The 19,201-nt window shown below is 42.8% G+C and overlaps 3 protein-coding genes across 54 annotated transcripts in view; 2 read left to right on the forward strand and 1 right to left on the reverse strand.

Annotated features, from left to right (window-relative positions):
- Window positions 1-98: 98 nt before the first annotated feature.
- On the forward strand, window positions 99-2,636 carry g6pc1a.2 (glucose-6-phosphatase catalytic subunit 1a, tandem duplicate 2). The gene is made up of 5 exons (XM_067488705.1): window positions 99-416; window positions 523-632; window positions 843-963; window positions 1,321-1,436; window positions 1,607-2,636. The coding sequence occupies exons 1-5, from the start codon at window positions 184-186 to the stop codon at window positions 2,107-2,109; spliced, it is 1,083 nt and encodes a 360-aa protein (XP_067344806.1). The 5' UTR covers window positions 99-183; the 3' UTR covers window positions 2,110-2,636.
- A 144-nt stretch (window positions 2,637-2,780) lies between these two features.
- On the forward strand, window positions 2,781-9,811 carry LOC137105908 (gastrula zinc finger protein XlCGF57.1-like). Of its 3 annotated transcripts, none has more exons than XM_067488704.1 (2): window positions 2,781-4,382; window positions 6,353-9,811. In XM_067488704.1, exon 2 carries the CDS (start codon window positions 6,468-6,470, stop codon window positions 7,881-7,883), a length of 1,416 nt encoding a protein of 471 aa, XP_067344805.1. In that variant the 5' UTR covers window positions 2,781-4,382; window positions 6,353-6,467; the 3' UTR covers window positions 7,884-9,811. The 3 variants fall into 3 exon arrangements, with proteins under 3 accessions (XP_067344805.1, XP_067344803.1, XP_067344804.1); XM_067488702.1 differs by lacking the exon at window positions 2,781-4,382 and adding an exon at window positions 5,301-5,633; XM_067488703.1 differs by lacking the exon at window positions 2,781-4,382 and adding an exon at window positions 5,301-5,540.
- The window catches only part of LOC137105903 (ankyrin-3-like), a 133,102-nt gene continuing 123,068 nt past the window's right edge, over window positions 9,168-19,201 (reverse strand). For 41 of the 50 annotated variants that reach the window (XM_067488651.1, XM_067488646.1, XM_067488671.1 and 38 more), the window contains 7 exons: window positions 14,366-15,056; window positions 14,079-14,271; window positions 13,748-13,825; window positions 12,435-12,518; window positions 12,032-12,265; window positions 11,304-11,375; window positions 9,168-10,647 (listed from right to left, as the gene is read on the reverse strand). In XM_067488651.1, coding sequence (XP_067344752.1) covers window positions 11,328-11,375; window positions 12,032-12,265; window positions 12,435-12,518; window positions 13,748-13,825; window positions 14,079-14,271; window positions 14,366-15,056 — 1,328 coding nt within the window. In that variant the 3' untranslated portion in view covers window positions 9,168-10,647; window positions 11,304-11,327. The remainder of the gene's footprint in view (window positions 10,648-11,303; window positions 11,376-12,031; window positions 12,266-12,434; window positions 12,519-13,747; window positions 13,826-14,078; window positions 14,272-14,365; window positions 15,057-19,201) is intronic. The other 9 variants (XM_067488691.1, XM_067488690.1, XM_067488647.1 and 6 more) reach the window with 8 other exon arrangements.

Genomic DNA, 19,201 nt, shown 5'->3' on the forward strand with positions numbered 1-19,201 from the left:
TCTCCCAAGTCCCAGTGTTTTATTACACATGTGCAAGGTCCAAAGATCAGCGTGTGCATGCGTTTGGTTAGTGGATCCCACTGGTATAAAACCAACCAGCTGTGTCCCTGATGGCTACAGTTCTTTTCTTGTCTAACTCAGTTTCACTCCACCAGACCGGGATTTCTCCCTCTTGTGGCTGAGATGTTTGGTGCTCTGATGGATTCCGTGCAGGGTTTTGGGGTGAGCGCCACCCACTACTTGCAGAGAAACTACGAGGATGCCCAGGGCTTGTTCCTGTGGGTGTCCTGGGCGGCGGATCTCAGGAACACCTTCTTCATCTTCTTCCCACTTTGGTTTCACCTGCGGCCGTCCGTGGGCATTAAGCTAATCTGGGTGGCTGTGATTGGAGACTGGCTGAACTTGGTGTTTAAATGGTGAGTGAGGTATTGAATTTGAGTGTGTGAATTTAAATGTCCTTTTTTTTTTTTTTTTTTTTTTTTTACGCAATAACCAGGGGCATGTTTCTGTTGTCTGCTTCAGGATTCTGTTTGGGGAGAGGCCTTACTGGTGGGTCCATGAGACGGCTCACTATTCCAACACGGTTCCTCCTCACATTGAGCAATACCCCATGACCTGTGAGACTGGACCAGGTGAGAGATGTCACTATATTTAGATACATGCCTTCATTAAGTTAAGTGTATGTGTGTGTGTGTGTGTGTGTGTGTGCATATATTCTTCCCCATTTTTCCCTTGGAAATGTATGTAGCTTCCTACATACATTTAAGCAAAAGTTAATGAATGAATGTTCCACTGAAGTGACTCAGATGCTGATCTCTCCTGTCTGTGTTTGTGTCACCCAGGCAGCCCCTCTGGCCACGCTATGGGAGCTGCAGGTATCTACTACACCCTGGCGACCTCCGTCCTCGCCATCATGAGCAGCGGGAGGACACACGGAGGCAAGAAGTCCTCCAACAAAGACTGGTGAGCCCACGAAAATGTACAGCTGCTTCGAGTTTTCGGTTTTCACTTGTCCCCGTTGATGCCACAGTTGTTTACCATTTTTTTCCCACTCAGAGCTTATCATTGCAGACACGGTATGTGTTCTGCGCTGTGGTTGATCATTGACTTAGGGTAGAAGGTCGTCCTTGGGTTGTTTTGATATCCAAGCAGCTGAGGTTCTCATGACAAGTATAGAATAATAACTGTGTTGATTGCTATATTGCCTTAAAAGGTTGCTTGTTTTGGAGCAGATAGTCAGATTGACGTAAATCAATATATTTATGTTTCAAGATGTGCGTAGCAAAATTAGTCATTTTGTCTAAATGTGTAATTTGACAGGTACCTGAAGGCCACTCTGTGGACATTATTCTGGGGAGTCCAGGTGTGTGTGTGTCTTTCCAGAGTCTTCATCGCTGCTCACTTCCCCCACCAGGTCGTGGCTGGTGTCATCGCAGGTCAGTAAGGAGATTTGTAAATACATTTCATTTTAGTATCTGTAGGTTCAGAATTGGGCAGGGAAGCTTCTATGTAGCCTTAAAAAACAAACTCTAGGCAAACATTGTTAAAAAATGTCCTAATGTATAACATCTAACTTTGGACCTGGGATTTCATTGTTTTCTTTAAGGTATGATGGTGGCTGAAGCCTTCAACAGAACTCAGTGGATCTACAGCGCCAGCATGAAGAAGTACTTCTACACCACCTTCTTCTTAACCTCCTTCGCCGTTGGCTTCTACCTCCTGCTCAAAGCTGTGGGTGTGGACCTGCTGTGGACCCTGGAGAAAGCCCAGAAGTGGTGCGTCAGGCCTGAGTGGGTCCACCTGGACACTACACCCTTTGCCAGCCTCCTTCGTAACATGGGCAGCCTGTTCGGCCTGGGCCTGGGTCTGCACTCGCCCCTGTACATCGAGACCAAGAAGAGCAACAGCACGTTGGCCAAAGCAGGGTGCATCATCAGCTCTCTATTCCTGCTGCACCTGTTTGACTCCTTCAAACCTCCCACCCACACTGCGCCCCTGTTCTACCTGCTGTCCTTCTGCAAGAGCGCCACCGTGCCTCTGGTCACCGTCAGTATCATCCCGTACTGTGTGAATGGAGCTCTGAGGCTGCAGAACAAAAAGGGACTGTGAGCGGCGATCTTAGATTCTAAAGACTAATTAAGTGGAAGTGTAGTTTCTTCCAGGTAAAAAGAAAAACTTTCCACTGGTGCTTAATGCATATGTAAGTCCAGCTGATCCTCAGGAAAACCAGAATGGGATCAATGGGAAACTGTCACTTGTGTCATTTGAACGCTGAGCTGTTTGTGCACTGTGTGACACTAAGCGAAAGCACAACCCAGGACACGCAGCTTACTTACAAACACCTATTCTGAATTTAGCACAGTATCCATTCATCCATCCAGCATCTTAGCCAATCACCTGTTTAGGCTTGCGGACTGCTGGAGCTGATCCCAGCTGTCATTTTGCAAACCACAGTGGTTTCAGGGTCCTGGAAAAGGAGAAAGCAAAAACACAGATGACTGCTTGCAGGTGCTGTGTGACACAGCACCACTAACACTCACAGCTTTAATGTCCTGTCATTTGTAATAATATGGTGTTTTGAAGTTCATTCTTCAAACAGTGTTGAAGATTTTTTTTAATAAACATGTTTAAATGTATGAATTGGCTTGGAGATTCTTGGCCATTATTTAGCATTAACCTCACCAGTCACACACAGTAAATAGCATCTATTTCCTAATGGTGGAGGATCTATCGATGTCTTTTACTTTAGTAAAAACTACAAATCTTGCAGCTACTTTTTAACTCAGGTAAAGATACAATACTTTAGCAGAGGTGATTAAACATATTCCCATTTACAACGTTTTTCCCTGTTGTGCCCATGAATGTGAACCTACCAGGTTCTGGAGTCACAATAAACATTTGTTTGTCTGTTCTATGGATGTTTAGTGTAGTTACAGCAGAGATAATGAAGCACGTAACACTGAATGTAAAATTCTCCTGTCTGCATGTGCGGATTTGACCGAATTGTGACTTCAAAAGTAAGTAAATTAAGCAGACCTAACCCGCGAGCCATAACCATCTACATATTAAGTTGATTACTTTAGTCCAATGGTTTCAGTGCAGCAGAACGTAAAATACCAGAGTCCCGTTTTTAAAGATGGGCCACTGCTCTTTGCTTTTCACTATTTTTTGTGCTTTACTTTGGTGAATATTTCATATTACATATTTTAAAATGAGGTGTATGCATCTGTATAGATTTGCAGGATTAGAAACTACTTTAGGCTGTGGTATGCTGTCTGTAGATATTTGCCTACAAAATAAATGTTTGACCTAAAAGAAACAAATCTCAGGAAGCAGCACAGGAAAATGAAAATCTTCACCTCTATCTCACTGACTGTGACTGTAGTGAGATCAAACTGAAGACAATAACGTTTGAACATTAGATACACACTCTCATGATCCCCACCCCACCCTTCACCAGAAACCCCCCTCTCCTATTTTGGCTGTTGAATAACTTCATGAGATAAAAATGCTGGAGTGAGCTAAAATCATTAACACAACCCCAAAGTCCTGGCCTTTGGCCTGACCTGCAGCCATGACATAGATGCACACGTCATACAGCTGTGTGTCAGTCAGTGTAAATACGGCCAACAGTTCAGGCTGAACATTCAATATTTGCCTGTGTTCTGCAGAATATCTGCGGGACATCCCTGACGAGTGCTGAGCCATGAAAAACATCTGTGCCTCACTGCTGTTAAAAAAAAAAAAAAAAAAAAAGATATGATTTAAAAATATATATATATTCACTTTTGCTGCTCTCATCTCCCAAATGCAGGTGCACATAACCGCGCAAAACAAATAACACTAATGACAAATATGCAGAAAAGACCCGTATCTAAAATATATAATATATAACAGTCAGTAACAACAATTACAGAAATTGATAGAATAATTCATCATATTTCTCATATTTAGGTTTATTTGGTCTATTTAGCTGTGAATATTATTTATGTGTACGGTTTCGGTTTTACTTATAGATGTAAAAACATAAATAAATGGGAAAACATTTCTGAAATGTATTGCAATTGTCAAAAATATCACACCCCAGTTTCCATCGATCTGCAAGAGGAGGGCAGTAAAAGAAGAAGAAGAAGAAGAAGAAGAAGAAGAAGAAGAAGAAGAAGAATGCGAAAGTGGAAACAATATTGCTCTTCTTTATGTACACTGGAAGAATTTTGCAGGTTTTAATTTGCCTTTGCGGGGGAAATTTGTATCTGAATTGTTCCGATATCGAAGAAAAGACCTTCTGCTCGTGTGTCATGTTTGATATGGAGGTGACGAGGCCGCTGGTCGCCCGGAGTCTGGCAGCAGCTGCCGCGCAGAGGATGATGGCGACACGGCAGGTCTGGAAACTCAAGTCAACTTCTTAAAGTTCTCATGAGATTCGTTTTGTGTGTCAGTTGGAGAACAGTTAGAAACAAACAAACAAAAAAATAGATGCACTTTTTCATGATGATGAAATGATTTACATGGTGAATAAAACCCGCTTTTTGACTGCACAGCGAATTTAAAAATAGAAAAAGAAAAAAAACAAGGTGCATTATTCAACAGGTATTGTTTATACTGCAAAAATTGATTTATTCTGTAAATGTAATTTAAAGTTATTAGAAGAGTGTTTGTAAATAAATAGCAGTTTCCCGACCTATAAAATATTACCATGTGCAGTGGTTGATAAATTGATCTAAAGCTCCTGGACTGAATTATTTTGTTGTGTATATGTAAATAGTGACTCTGTCCAGTATTATCATTTGTAGTGTTTACGTTGGCAACAGCACACAGCATTATAAGAATTTTAAATTTTAAAATGTGGTGGTCAAAACATAGGGACCACCGCTTCATATAATAAACGCCAGTATGACTCCAATACTCACTTTGACCTTAAGAACAAACACATAGGAGAACGATCAACTTTGTGACCGTTTCAACCCAAAAAGTGAGAAATTATGACCTTGTAAAAGTAATATTCGTGGCAGAGCTGCTGTAGTGCGTTATATTAAATTTCACAGGTGGTTATAAAGTTATGCCTGATCGGTCTGTGTTTTAAAGTTCTTGTGTTGTGAAATATAACTTCCGTTTTTAATATGAGATAATGTTGTTGTTTGATTTGAATTGTAGGCAGGAATTGTAGGCGCATATATATATATATATATATATATATATATATATATATATATATATATATATATATATATATATATATATATATATATATATATACACACACACACACACACACACACACATATACATACATACACACACGATGGCGCCCTTGTGCCGTCAGTGTGACGGACAGCGAGAAGCCGCAGGCGGAAGGAGTATGGCGCCTCTTCCGTTCTCATGCACCACAAAGTCTTGTATAAACTGCAGGGTTAATATCAGAAATGTCTCCAGATTGAAGGAATGATCATGTGTGAAGCTGGAGGTTTTGAATTGAGATTGTGAGCCGCTGCGGAGTACAGACGCTTCGTGACGTTGGCGGAAGTTGCTGCACGAACCAGGTCCTTCAGCTTAATAACGCTCCATGCAGCCTGTAAAGCGAATTTCAGCGGCAGCACAGGAGATTACAGAGGCCTCGAACTGAAGTTCCAAAGGTGTCAGTATATCATTTTGTAGCATAAGCTTTGGTTGTCAGCTGTGGCAACTCTCGATCTCTCAAAACGTGTTACCGGCGCGTGCGTCCCGGAATGAGCAGATGACGAGCCAGTGAAACGCCCGTCACTTCATTCAATCACAAAGCAAAACTTACAACAGTCAACATCTCATCTGATTAACAATCCTCCTTATACGTCAGGATAAACGGGGACATGTCATAGTCCATCAAAGGATTATTGCACAACTACATGTTGCATGTAGCGTAATACAGTAAACCTACAATATATTAACTTTTACCCCAAATTGATTAGAAGTATCAGTATCAGCATTCGTGTACAGTATCTTTTAAATGTTTTTTGTGTGTTCATAGCAGCTTGTTTCCTACCATTAGTTCATGTAATTCAGGCAAAACTAACCCTGTTGATTGTCTCCTTGTTCATTTGGGTCACAAAAAAGCTAAAACCATAATCAGCATTTGATTGATTAGCTGAGTGTTGATCATGTGATGAACTCTCCCAGCATGCACTGGGGTTACATTTGCGTATGTTAATGCGCAAGTCTGTATATTGCTATATTTGTTGTTTTGTTCGACGTTGTGTTTCAACATATAATTTGGTTAGTTTGACTGAGGTAACGGTAAAATATGGCTTTTGTTTTGGTATCTGAGCCTGTGGGATTCATCGTCACTTACAGTATTTTCTTGCTGAATTTTCCCTAGATCCTGGCTTTAGACACACTGCCACTCTCTGCGTCAGGTTGTGAGCTCAGTCCACCACCATTTAGGAATGCAACTACTAAGAGAGATCCTGAGTTAATCTGTGGAAAGCCCTCACATGTCCATCACATGCAAAGGGATGGAGATGCAGCCTCGAGGAAAGCACAAGATTCCGTCTTTAAAAAATCTAGAACGTGAGAGTGAAGATGCCAACAGTAACAAAGAGCATGAGTTTTGGGATGTACTTAGGCATGAACATAGCACAGATCTCTGTTGGGTCTGTGGAAAACTTCTGAACTCTGCCACAAGCTTGAAGGTGCATTTACGAAAGCACAATGTGGGAAAGAGCTGCAGGGATCCAATAGATGACGAACAGTCATCAGCTGACTGCTCGTACGTAGGGAGCGAAGTGGCTGATGGCAGTGATAGTGATGGAGACAGCGAAGAAGGACAAACAAAAATTCCAACCTCAGACAATCTGTGTTGGGTCTGCGGGAAACTTTTGAACTCCACCAAGAGCCTGAGGATGCACTTACAAACACACAATGAGGAAATTAGCTGCCTGACTCAAAGCGATGACAGATGGTCATTGACAGAGTGCTCTGTTCCCAAGAGCAAAGTGGCTGAGAGCTATAAGGACTGGAAGGAAAGTGAAGGAAGTGACAGTGATGAGGATGAGACGAACAAAGGATCTTTCTCAGAGGCCACCACGGAAAACTGGAGCGGTGATTGTAAGGATTTATACCCTCTGAAATACTGCTGTAAGGTGTGTGGCAGGTTTTACAGGTTCAGAGCCTCATTTTTGAAACACGTGCAGGAAGACGAGAAGGACACGGATCTGTGTGGCGTGTGTGGGGAACATTTTTGGACTGAGGAGGGCTTGAGGCTTCACCTGCAAACTTACAACAGGAAGAATGAGTGCCGAGTTTGTGGCAGACATTTCGACGGGCCTAAGAAACTGGAAATACACGCCAGATCTCACACGAGAGAGAAGCCGTACGGCTGCAGCATCTGCGGCAAAACGTTTACCCACGACAGGTCTGTAAAGGAACACATGAGAAGTCACACGGGCGAGAAACCGCACGTTTGCAGCGTGTGCGCTCAGTGCTTCAGCTGTAAAGGGTATTTGTTAGCACACATGAGGATCCACACGGGGGAGAAACCCTTTCTGTGCAGCGTCTGCGGGAAAGGATTCAGACTGAAGGGGAATCTGAAAACCCACATGCTGATCCACACAGGAGAGTCTGCACACCGCTGTCTCGTCTGTGACAAAAGCTTCTACCTCAGTGAAACGCTGAAAATTCACATGAGGACCCACACAGGCGAGAGGCCGTATCTGTGCAACGTCTGCGGGAAAAGTTTCTCTGTAAGTTGCTCGCTGACCAAACACATGGTCGTCCATGGAGGCGAGCGAACACACTGCTGCTACATCTGCCGGAAAAGATTCTTGAGGAAGGAGGAGCTGAGAAGACACATTCAGACTCACAGGAACTTAGGACGACATGTTGCTGTAATATATAAAAAAACCAAATAAAGTTCTGACACTAAGATCAGAACTTTCTGAGAATAAATGCTGAATATTCGGACTTTCAAGTCACTTTTGTTCCCAAAACTGCGCCAATATCAAAGACTGGTGGCGACAGAAGCCAACTGACGCGTTTGGTGCACGTTGTGGCTCCTGAATCGACCCCTGCGTGAGAAGAAACAACTCTCCCAACCAGCTGGTGACAGCAGTCGGAATTTGTTATTCAAAAGGCAAAATGGAAGACGACGGACTTTAGATACAAACTGTTACCAAGGCAACATTTACTTACTGTCGCACGAGTCTCACTCACCGAAGACAGTGTCAGTGTTTTTTATTTCTAGGGGCCACGTTGATATTACATCATATTTTTTGCTTCAATTAATGTAGTTATTAACATTTATACTATCAAATGATGAAATCTTGGTCAGTGTGTAGTCGAGTTTGGATACAGGATGAATTTTATTTGTGTGGTGATGTTAGATATACTAAGCAGTAGCTTCTGCCAACACGTTTTTGGTCCATGTCGTATTACTTCATCATACGTGGATGGACTATGTGTAGTATATGTATGTGTCTATTCCTATGAACTTGTTTTTGCTTTGGACCAAATGAAGTAAAGTTACTTTGCTGTGAGATGAATATCATCAAGAGACCTACGTTTTACTGCTCTTGTCACTTTGGAGCCTTTTGAAGTGGAAGCCACACGTTTGATAAATACAGGCCCATATGAGACTGACTGAATGTCTTCCTGTCTGCTTTTGCTTAGAAAATCATTTGGCATGTGGGCTGGTGATCAGACCTCTGACACACAGTTTTACTAAATGATTGTGGGATATTTATACAAATATTCTTCCATGATCGACGGCTTTCGGCCTGTCCCCTCAGGGGTCGTCACAGCGGGCTTCATGACTTCATTACATGTCCTTTTCCTGGCAATGAATCTTCTTTGAGCTGCAAAGCAAAGTCGCTTAACTGAGTAGTTTAACACATTCTTTAGGCAGTTCACTTCTCTTCCAACCCATTTGACTAATGTAGCAATGGCACGATTGTTGGATGGCCATGGCTGGACGTGGTTAGCTTCAGTTGGCATAAGCAGTGGAAGCACAGGGTGGGGTCAATCTATCGTGTTCCCCATCCTCTTTAATCAAGAGCCTTTGCTGCTCCACACTTTTTGCTGTGGAAACTTTACAGAGAAGCACAGGCCCTGGACAAAAGTGAAAGTCCACCTCGATTTTTATTTTGGCAAATGAGCAGATGATAAACATAAAGAGAAACCAGACTGACTCACAGATGTTCCATTTAAACACGATTTATTTTATCTGCTTAAATAATTACTAGGATCATCCAGTGTATGCTATTTTGCTTTGTCATACATGTCAGTACCAGAGTTATCATCAGCAATGGGTGCTTTAGGATGATTGTATGAAAAAAGGCAAAAACAGAAAAACGATTTACATAGGAACAGACAATCAAGATGTTAATGTGTGATCAATATTGTGATTTTATTTTTGTGATTTTTAGCTGTCGGTAAAAAGAATGGAGCTAAAACTTAGGATTCTCTGCTCTCGTGTAAATGCAACCGATTAAATTCTGATCAAAGTCAAAAAGAATAAAAACCTTCCCCCTTTGTAAAACCACAGCAAACTTACAAGCCTAAACGTACTTTTCTAGTGTGCACGATGGGAGCACAGACTGACAGTGACATTTCTATTTGCCGCTGCACACAAAAGGCTGCTAGCAGCAATGTGCCAACTGTCAGTACTGTCCTGAAGCGCAAGAACAAAGCTTCTTTTTTTTTTTTTAACTCACCACAAGTGCGGAGTGTGTTGTTTTTTTTTTTTTTTTTAAAAATACCCAAAAAACAAATCTAAAATAAAAATGGCTATAGGTGACAGACGTGAGGGTTATTATGAGTGCTCACAAATACAGAAGGACCATCCAACCCCCCTCAAATCTTATTACAGTGCTTTGAATTAGGAGGGAACAAAATTGAGTGTTAAAATAAAGTGATGCCACATGCAGCAAAACATTGTTTCTGAAAGACAATGTTCCACGGAGAGAGCGAGCGGAAGTAGACGTTGGCTTTCTGTCAACAAATGTCCTTTGTCTAAAATCAAGCAGTTTCTTTCTTTCTCTTTTACACACGGCGTTTTTGTTCTGCTTTATATTCATTTGGGAAGAGCGTGTCAGGTCGCACACTGCTCGAACAGTGTCGGCCTTCCAATACAAACGCACCGACTCTGCAAAGCGCCATCAACTCCAATCAGTGCATAAACGATCTGTGACGCTACTGATTTTCATAGATTTCATTTATATACAACAAAATTATGCAGTTACTTTATATTTCTTAAAAAAAATAATAAAAATGATCCACACGGTGCACCCCAATACTGTGAGTCCAGGAGGGAAAAAAATACCACATAAGGCGAGTGTCTGAGAGAAAGTGAATCACACGTCTTCCTCATCTGTCAGCGGTTTGAGTCTTTGGTCACAGACGCCTTTCGTTCATCAAAGATAAAGTTCCAGCTCACGTCCACGCGTGTCCTTCAGCTGATGTTCCGACACAGAGTGAGTTTGGTGACATGCTCATGCGAAATCAAAAGAAAGGGAACGTTTTGTGTTGCCTTGCTGAAATCCATGCGTTGCAAGTGAAAGCTTTAGACACATTTTGGCTGATTGACAAGGCTCCTTCGTTTTCATGGGCTCTGGTTGGTTTCTTCTCCCAGGGTGTAGCTGGTGTCACAGGTGGACATCCGTGGACCTGGAGGGTAAACTGACAAATTTAATATTAAAAATCAGATTTTATTTATTTTTTTAAATACACTTTTTCTTGGTCCAATAAGTACAGAGCACAGGAGGTGCAGTCGGCGAGAATGAATAAACATTGAACGTGAATGACGTAATTTGTAAAGCAGACGTGAAGCAAAGTCACTATCATTCTACATCAAGCTTTATTCCATGTCGAGGTTGGTGCGTAAACATGACAGATGCATGTGGAGATTTGAATTTTTCATATTGCTAAAGTTGTGCATTAATTTTCTGCCAACTGCTGCAGATGAAGTAAATTTTAATCCTATTTTCGTATGTTAAATCCTTGTCTGTCTCCAAAAATTCTGCAATCATGTGATTTGCAGATATAGCTGTTAGCTAGAAGGAAGGTAGCAGGAGGACGCACAGCAAATAAGAAGATGCATTTAAGCAATTAACTTTGCTTGTGCATCTTTAAAATAAATGTAGCTCCATGACTCCATGTTTTTTTTAATTAAAAATTTTTGTGCTGATTTAAACCAATATTAACTTGCATTTTTGGACCATTTTGTTGCACTAATAATCTTCATTTAATACATTATGCTCATAAAATGTGTACATTTATATGTACTTTTTAAAACTAAATGGAAAAATCCCAAATCACAGCTGTCAGACTCTTACCAGGTTTAGTGGAGGGCGTTACGGTTATGAGTGAGTCTTTTTCCCTTGCTTCTTGTTGGCACCATCTTCAGGCTTGGCAGAGACAAAAAAACAAAAAGGGGGAAGAGAGAGGGAGAAAAAATAAGTGTGGTGCTGTGACTGAATCTGACTCGTGTGTTAATGAGTTCAGAGCTCAGCTACTGTTCATCAGGACGCAACATGCTGGAAGAAAGACGAGTTGAGGAAGACAAAGGTTAAAATTGTTCTTCATATATTTGCGAACCAAATCACTCATGCTTCCATCAAAGTTAGTTGAAACACTCCTCAATGTTAGTAGTTCTCTAGCCCACAATCAATGAGCTAGGACTGTTGCACGTTTGGTACGACACACACAGCGCAACCACTGCAAAATGCATAAAAATAGGGCTGTTGACCCTCCTACTCAGTGCTTGGTTTCCCACACAGGCTGCTGTTATCTGGAGCTCTTTGCTGTTTGGTGCAGAAAAGGTAGCAATAGATTCTACTGACACGACCTCTTCATATCAGGCCTATGGGTGGAGAAAAGCGGTGTAAGCTGCAAACACAAAGCGGTGAGCTACAAGCTGTGGAGAGCTGTGGGTGTGACTGTATCACATTACTCGGATTTATGTGATTTGGTGTTGACATACGACTACAGCTTCATGCAAGAGCAATTAAGCCAGAAGAGTTCAGGTGACTAATTAAGGCGGTTGGTTTTTATGAACGCCAACCTCAGTTTTCCCTTTCTGGGCCTCCCCTCCAGGCTTCTCGGCCTTGTGGCCCTGCCGGGAACGCTTGCCCCTCTTCTTGCCCCTACCCCCCGTCGCTCCTGCTGCTGCTAACTTTGCAGGAGAAGCAGTGTTTTCTCCACCTGCTGCTACACCGCTAACTTCTGTAAGCGGTTTGCCTTCACTTTCCCATCTTTCCTCGGAGTTCCCCACACGGCGCACCACCTTTCTGATCACCTGCAGAGGGCAGAAGCATGTTGGGAGGAGGGAGACATGGAAAAGATGGTGTGCAGGTGTATGAAGTAGTATATGATACAAGCGACACTGGTTTAAGACTTGGATTTAAAAAGCTCATTTGCTGTGAGGATAGAGGTGACAGGTGATGGATGAGGGCGAGGATGGTTACTTTTCTGGTGACTAGATTTCCGTCTTCGTCTGTGAACTGTTCCTCTGTTACAGATTCTCCAGGAATGTTTTTGGCCTCCTCTCCCTGGGATGAAGATTTGAGGGACGGGAGAAGTGGGTGGGGAAAAAACAGAGGTGTAAAGATACAGGCTGGGAAGGATTTTGCTGGTCATTCAGAAAAATAGAGCGACATTTTCAAACAAATGTCAGCTGACCACACACACACACGTCACCCTGTCAGAGACAGAGGATCTGTATTTTACAGCTGCTACAATGGGCTGATTCAAAGAAAATCAAAAACTTCAGTGATTATTTAGAGAAAAAATAACGTGGTTGCAGCTCATAAATAAAATGTGCATTGGAGCTTAAACATCAAGTTACCCAAAATGTGATGCCTTCACTCCCGCTCCTGTGGAAATCAGCCTCAGAATTACTCCGAGGTACAGCTGCATACAGTAGACAAATGCAGGAAAACTAACAGCCCACAGACCAGCTAGAAAAGCCAAAAGCCAACGCGCACAGCAGCTAATGTAGTGACTCACGGCAACGAGCTGTGAGTAGCACTTCATGCTTCAGCAAGGTTAAACATCCACACAAACCTTCTTATACAACAAGCTACAAATAGGTTTCCATCCACATAAAGTGCAACTCTGAACGACATTTCCAGAAATTCTGCATCTTTCCACCTGCTAATGTGAATTATCAAACCACTGGTGCAACAAGACGATGTAATTAAGGGAGCATTTGGATCAGTTTCTAAATTAATCGTGTGTCTAATAATCCCCATAAAAACCGTAAAACAATGAATAGTCTTTACTCCCAGGCATCGTCTGTTCGTGCCCAACCTGGATGAGCTTACTCATCTGTGCTGTAGACAATTACAAATCGCATCAGCCGGACACACTGCTCCACTGGGTGACTGGTCTCTTCACTCTAAGGTAAGTTAAATGTCATGGCGATTTCTGCCAACATTTTGTTTTAAACCGTTCAAAAACGTGCTTTAGATTCGTTTAGAAAATGACCAAAGTTGTCTTTTTCATGTGGTCTTTCTGTTGCATGCGTTTCCTCTCAGGTTGGTGTATAAAACACTGCGATGAACAGCACAACAGGTAGATGGAAACCTGCTAAATGATCTTCTTACAAACTCTACAGCAGCACAGGAAAAACGCTCCATGTAAACATAAATGTATAGAAACATACTCTGCTACTTCCTCTGTATGAAACATGCGACTTTTGTAATCTTTCTATTTCTGTGAGCCACTCTTCTTCACACACTTTCACAGAGTTCCTGATCGCACACCGGGCCTCACACACCTTGAGTATGACCCGTCTGCGGTACACCCTGGTGGTGACGGTGGCCTCCTCATCGGAGCTGGCTGCTTCCACACTTCCCTGATGAAGGCAGCCCAGCAGTAGTGACATTAAAGCCCCAGAGTGTTTGTAGGCATGATTTTAATATATTAAGGATATGTTAAAATTCTATATGATTAATTTTGCATCTAAAGTGAAAAAAGTGCTGGTTCACAGTCCTGGGCTGTGCTTGGAGTCCTATGCACTCTACGTTGAGTGAAACAGAATTTAATCGTTGAATGTCTGTATATAACAGCTGCCTTAAACACGCCCTATCTGGCAGATCATCCCTCACCTGGACTTTGTGCTGGGACCTGTCGCGTTCTTCCTCCCGGGCTCTGCTCGATCCCACTGTGCTGCTGTCCCCCTGAGATCCTTTCCTCTCGGCCTCCTTTTCCTTCCCGTCCCTGGCTGCATCAGTGTGACGTCCATTCTGTTTGTCGGCCTGAGTCAATGGCTGCTCGGGTGAATCAGCCAGACTGTCGGGGCTGACGAAGTAAAATTTAGTGAGTGGATAAACTTAACCCGCTATCACAAAACTACTGCCCTGACGGTGAATGGTAGAGTCAAAACAAATCCTACCTGCCCTCTTCGGTTCCAGGGCTGTTGCCAGGGGCGGCTGACTCTGCGATGGCACCCGTTGTTTCACCTCTCCACCCTGGAACTGAACACATATCTTTTTCTGCTTGCCGTACTTGTTCGAGGATGGCAGTCACCCTCTCCTCAGTCATCTCCTCATCCTCCAAGCCTCCCTCCAGCTTTATATCCTCCAGCAGCCTCTGCAGCCTCTCCTGGGTCATCTCCTCTTCTTCTTCTTCCTCCTCTTCCTCCCTTCCGTTACCATGACCAGTGTCTGCAGGAGCGTCTTCTTTTGGGTTCTTTTGCAAAACAACATCTTTCCCTGCCTTCAGTTCTTCTGTGCCCTTTCCCGATTTCTCTACTGCCCTTCTGTCATTGTCTGGGCACTCATAAGAATCCAGCCCAATATTTTCTTCCATAATTTCTTCAGTTGCCAGGTTTGTATTTTCTGACCGAGCGACGGGAGGCTCTAGGGCACAGGATCCAGGACCTGGGGCAACTGTGAGTGGGTCAGTGCTGGAGGTTGTGATGGTCTGAGTGAGAGACAGATCGCTAGGTCTAGTGAGTGTGGTTTTGCTAGGGGAGTCTACACTAGCATCACCCTCGCTAAAGAAGTCATCTGAGCGCAGAGGGGTAGGGGGCATGTAGTTCAGCTCTGTGGGGGTTTGCAGCTCCAGATCTATATTTTGGTATCCTGGGTGGGTGGCAGGAGTATAGGATTAGAGGGTGAGGGGATGGAAGAGGGAGGACAAAGAGGGTAGGAAGGGAGGGAGGGAGGGAAGGAGAGGTAAAGTGTTGGAGATGATGACATGACAACACTTGTAACACTTGAAGATTTGTTCAAAGGTCACCAGCGTCATTCAAATACACTTTAAATCTGCTGTTTTTTTTGTTGCAAACAAGCTGCAAACACAACATTAACACCTTGTAAAGTTAAATAAAGTTTGAAGAAAAACTGAACCTGCTTGCAAACAGTTGCCAATTTACACATCTAGCGGACGTGAACCATCAGTTTTTCCCTTCTTTTTCTTAAAGAGTCAGCTGGTTTAAGTGAATTTAACAGTAAGTTGACCATTTAGTTTGCCTGCCAGTTGTGTAGAGTTGGACAAAAAGATTGTGTGGGGTCCTAAAATGTGGTTGGCTTTAGCTGCTGCATTTCTGGACGTCCTCACCGTGGCTGGTATTGTGTAGGAAGTGTGCAGTCTGCTTATTAGCTTTTCCCCATTTGAAAAAGCTGTTTCATGTTAACTACAAATGTGGTCAATTAGAAGAGACTATTTCAATACACAAGTGCAAAAGAATGCTAATGTCTAACGTTGCTCTTGTCTGTTAGATGTGTAAATATGCAATGTTTCCTAAGCTGTGTATTAACTTCATAAGGTGTCAGTGTTGCGTTAACAGCTTCTCCTAAGTAGTCAATGCAAATACTGCTTTAAGGATTTTCCTTCTTCAGCTAACATGTGTGACCTCTGAACCAGCACAACAGAGTAGACACATGACCAGATCACAAAGAGATGGAGACAGAGAAATGAAAGCCCCAAAGACAGAATATATAATGTAACTTCACACGTTCTGCATTGATATTGCATTAGAATAAGAAAATAAAAATGTCTGCTAAGTTCATCAGGGACTGTTCTTCCGGTCTCTAATCGGCACTTCAGTGGGCCGAGCATTTTGTAAAAGCACTGAATGTCAAACCCTGCTACTGATTTAAATCAAAATGCAGCAGTAGTAAAATTAGTTTACGAGCCAGACTTCAGCTCATCATCACAATAATTGTCTGTTTTTTAACAAAAGCTTGAGTTAAGGTTAGTTGTGTAAATTAAAAGAAAAGAAAAGGCAGAGGAGGAGTGACCCAGAGGCATCTAAATGTAAACCTCAGGAACAGAACGATCTCGCCTGTAGTAAAGAGGGACACCGGGAGGGAGGGGAGAGGGTGGAGGGGAGGTGGAAGGTAAGGAGTGAGAGGGAGGGTGATGATCTAAGGGAGGAGAGGGGGAAGAAATGGAATTAAGGATCGAATATAAAGGGAAAGAAAAGGGAGTAGGTGTAGAACTTAGAGGAGGAGAGGAGGCAAATATTAATGAGGGAGAGGGGGGAGACGAAGAACAAGCAAGAAATGGGAAAGGAGGAGAGGAAGGACGAGATGAGGAGGAGCAAGAAGAGGGAGGAGAGGGAGATGATTCAACAGGTGGAGGAGGAATGGAGGAACAGAGAGGAGAAATCAATGAAGAGGGGAAGAAGAAGGGAGAGCAGCTGAATAGACTTGAAGGGGAAGATGGAAGCGGTGGAGAGTAAGGCAGAGTAAAGATGTGAGGGGGGACAGGGGCAACAGGCAGGACGTAAAAAGGCGGTGTTGAGGGGGGGGAAGAGGAAGAGGTCATACGGGTGGACTGAGAGGGAAGGGAGGAAGAAGAGATGGGGGCAGAGGGGGAAGGAGTAGCATGGAAAGAGGTGACGGGCTGAGGGGTTTGAGGATACACAGGGAAGGCAGGAGGAGGAGCTATACCAGTCAACACAATATACAGAAGACAAAACAAAAAACACAAATAGACAAGACTTAGATGAAAAGACAAATGCAGCATCTGAAAACCCAAACGGGTTAATGCACAGACAATGACGTGAACTCGTGATTGATTAAGGCTTAATAATTAGAAGCTGCAGAAGCAAAGGCATTGCACACCAGAACCACTGGATTGCTTATCGCCAGTGATAAGCAAGAACAGGCCTCTGAGTCGAGAGCAGCATCCTTTTTTCAAACGGCGAGGAAAACGGGAGGGTTTTATGGCAACTTGTGAAATCCACAAGATTTGTTTAGCTGCAAATTAATGTTTCCAGATGTAGGATGGGAAGTAGCCAGGATTTTCTAAACAGTATAAATCCCCCCCAAACAATTTATATGTTCCACCTGGATACTAGAAACAAAGTGTGTATTTTGTACAAAGAGAAAATAATAGGAAATGTTGTCATTCTGGCATGAAGACAGCCCTGAATGGATTCTATCAAAAACTCTCAGCTAAGCTGCGTTTTAGTGCAGGTGGGGAAGTTAGTAAGACACACGTTTGCTAAAAGTGTTTTCTATTCCATACCACATGCACGTCAGTCTGTTATCTGACACCTTCTTCCCGTAAATAAAATCCAATTGACATCAAGGTGCAATTGATTCTTAAAGTGAAGTTTCAAACTAGTAGTGGGTTTGGTGTGTGTGTGTGTGTGTGTTTTGTTAGTCGCTGGACTGCCACTCAGACACAGCCATTTCTGTTCCGTTCAAAAGTCTTTTTTTCCTTTTTCGGCCAGAAACCAGGCTCATCAAATAAGCTATTAAATGTTTTTAAATGGTCCTAAACAGCTCTGTTGAAAGGTTCTAATGTTTGCAGTGATCTAATGCTGAAGCTGGCTGGTTAGTGGTTTGTCCCATGCGATTAGGCAGGAGACATCGTTTAAATGACTTCCACGATCTCCGAGTTTATGGGCAATTGACAGTGCTGCCAGTCTCAGCCTGTGCCCAACAGCGAGGAGCAGAAGCTACAGCAGAGTCCAAATAGAGCTTTTATAAAAAGCCATTGAGGTTAGCAGAAAGTGGCCACTGGTTAAAATGATATAGCAGGTTAGTTATGCTTGCACAGGTCTCTGCTTTAGGAATTAGTCACTTGGAAGCAAGAAGAAGAAGAGGAAAGAGGAAGCTGAGGCGGGGAGTCTGCAGGTCTCACAGCAGGAGAAGCTACAGTGGAGCACAGAGGCTGGGAGGCTCAGAGGAACCCAGGAGATGACAGGTACAGTTCAGCTAACAGCAGTGACACAGAAGCAGAGTTATACACTGTACACTTTGACAAAAGGGGTTTCATTTTCAACCCATGTATGAGTGTCAGCTGGGCCAGAGCACATCCGAATCAACGTGCGCAAAGTTAAAAAAGGACAGTGAAGCACAACAACAAAACACTCATTAATGTGTTGAAGAGGCTCCACCCATTCGAAGAGTGTAAAAAGTGTATTGCTGTAAGTCAGACACCATCCGAGCAGGCAGACTGTCACACAAAGCCACAGCCGTGCATTTTAGGGATCATTCAATCTTAAATGCTGGCGTCACTTTGTCATCTTTGCAAAAAGAGCTTCTTTGCTGCAGTGTTCAGAGCAACAGTAAAACAGCTCTTTGTGTTAAGATGACTTCAGACACAGATTTGCAATGAGGCCTCTTTCAGGATTTTGTCTCAAAGGTTGTCCGGCTGCAGAAGGGGGCTGCAGAAGGGGGCTACTTTTTATTCGACAGTATTTAGTGGGATGTTGGTTACAACACCGTTCCTGGACTAAATGCAGCTAATGCAGTGATGGAAGAGTCAGATCCTACAAAAACTACAAGCATTTAGTATTTACCAGTGTGGTCTCCGTCATTTTTATATTATTTCACAATTATTAATGATGCTGTGAAATGCAAGTGTAAAGAAGTAGAAAACAGACTAACTGTACTTAAGTACAGTGTTTAACGTGAATGTGAGCCACTTCCTGTAAGCTGAAGGTTTTTGAAACCCCTCCCAATGCATGTACTGCAGACTGAGAACCTCGTTCTAGTGTGATAAACGAGTGAACCTCTTAATAATCTGTAATATTCTTCATAATTAGGCAATTGCAACAAAGGGACATTGTCATTAAAATTCTGAAATGGCCTCATTAAGTGTATCAGAATTAGACAATACTAGTAGCTGCCACATTTAATTTTCATTTAAGAGGAAAGAGGGAAATACAGAAAGAGAGAGAAAAGACTTCACATGCTGCTCAAAGCAAGCATGCCATTATAATAAACTGGTTGATAGAATTCAGTTTTTATGTATTTTGACAGTACTG

This window comes from Channa argus, chromosome 20 (genome assembly GCF_033026475.1).
Source record: "Channa argus isolate prfri chromosome 20, Channa argus male v1.0, whole genome shotgun sequence".
Taxonomy (NCBI): Eukaryota; Metazoa; Chordata; class Actinopteri; order Anabantiformes; family Channidae; genus Channa; species Channa argus.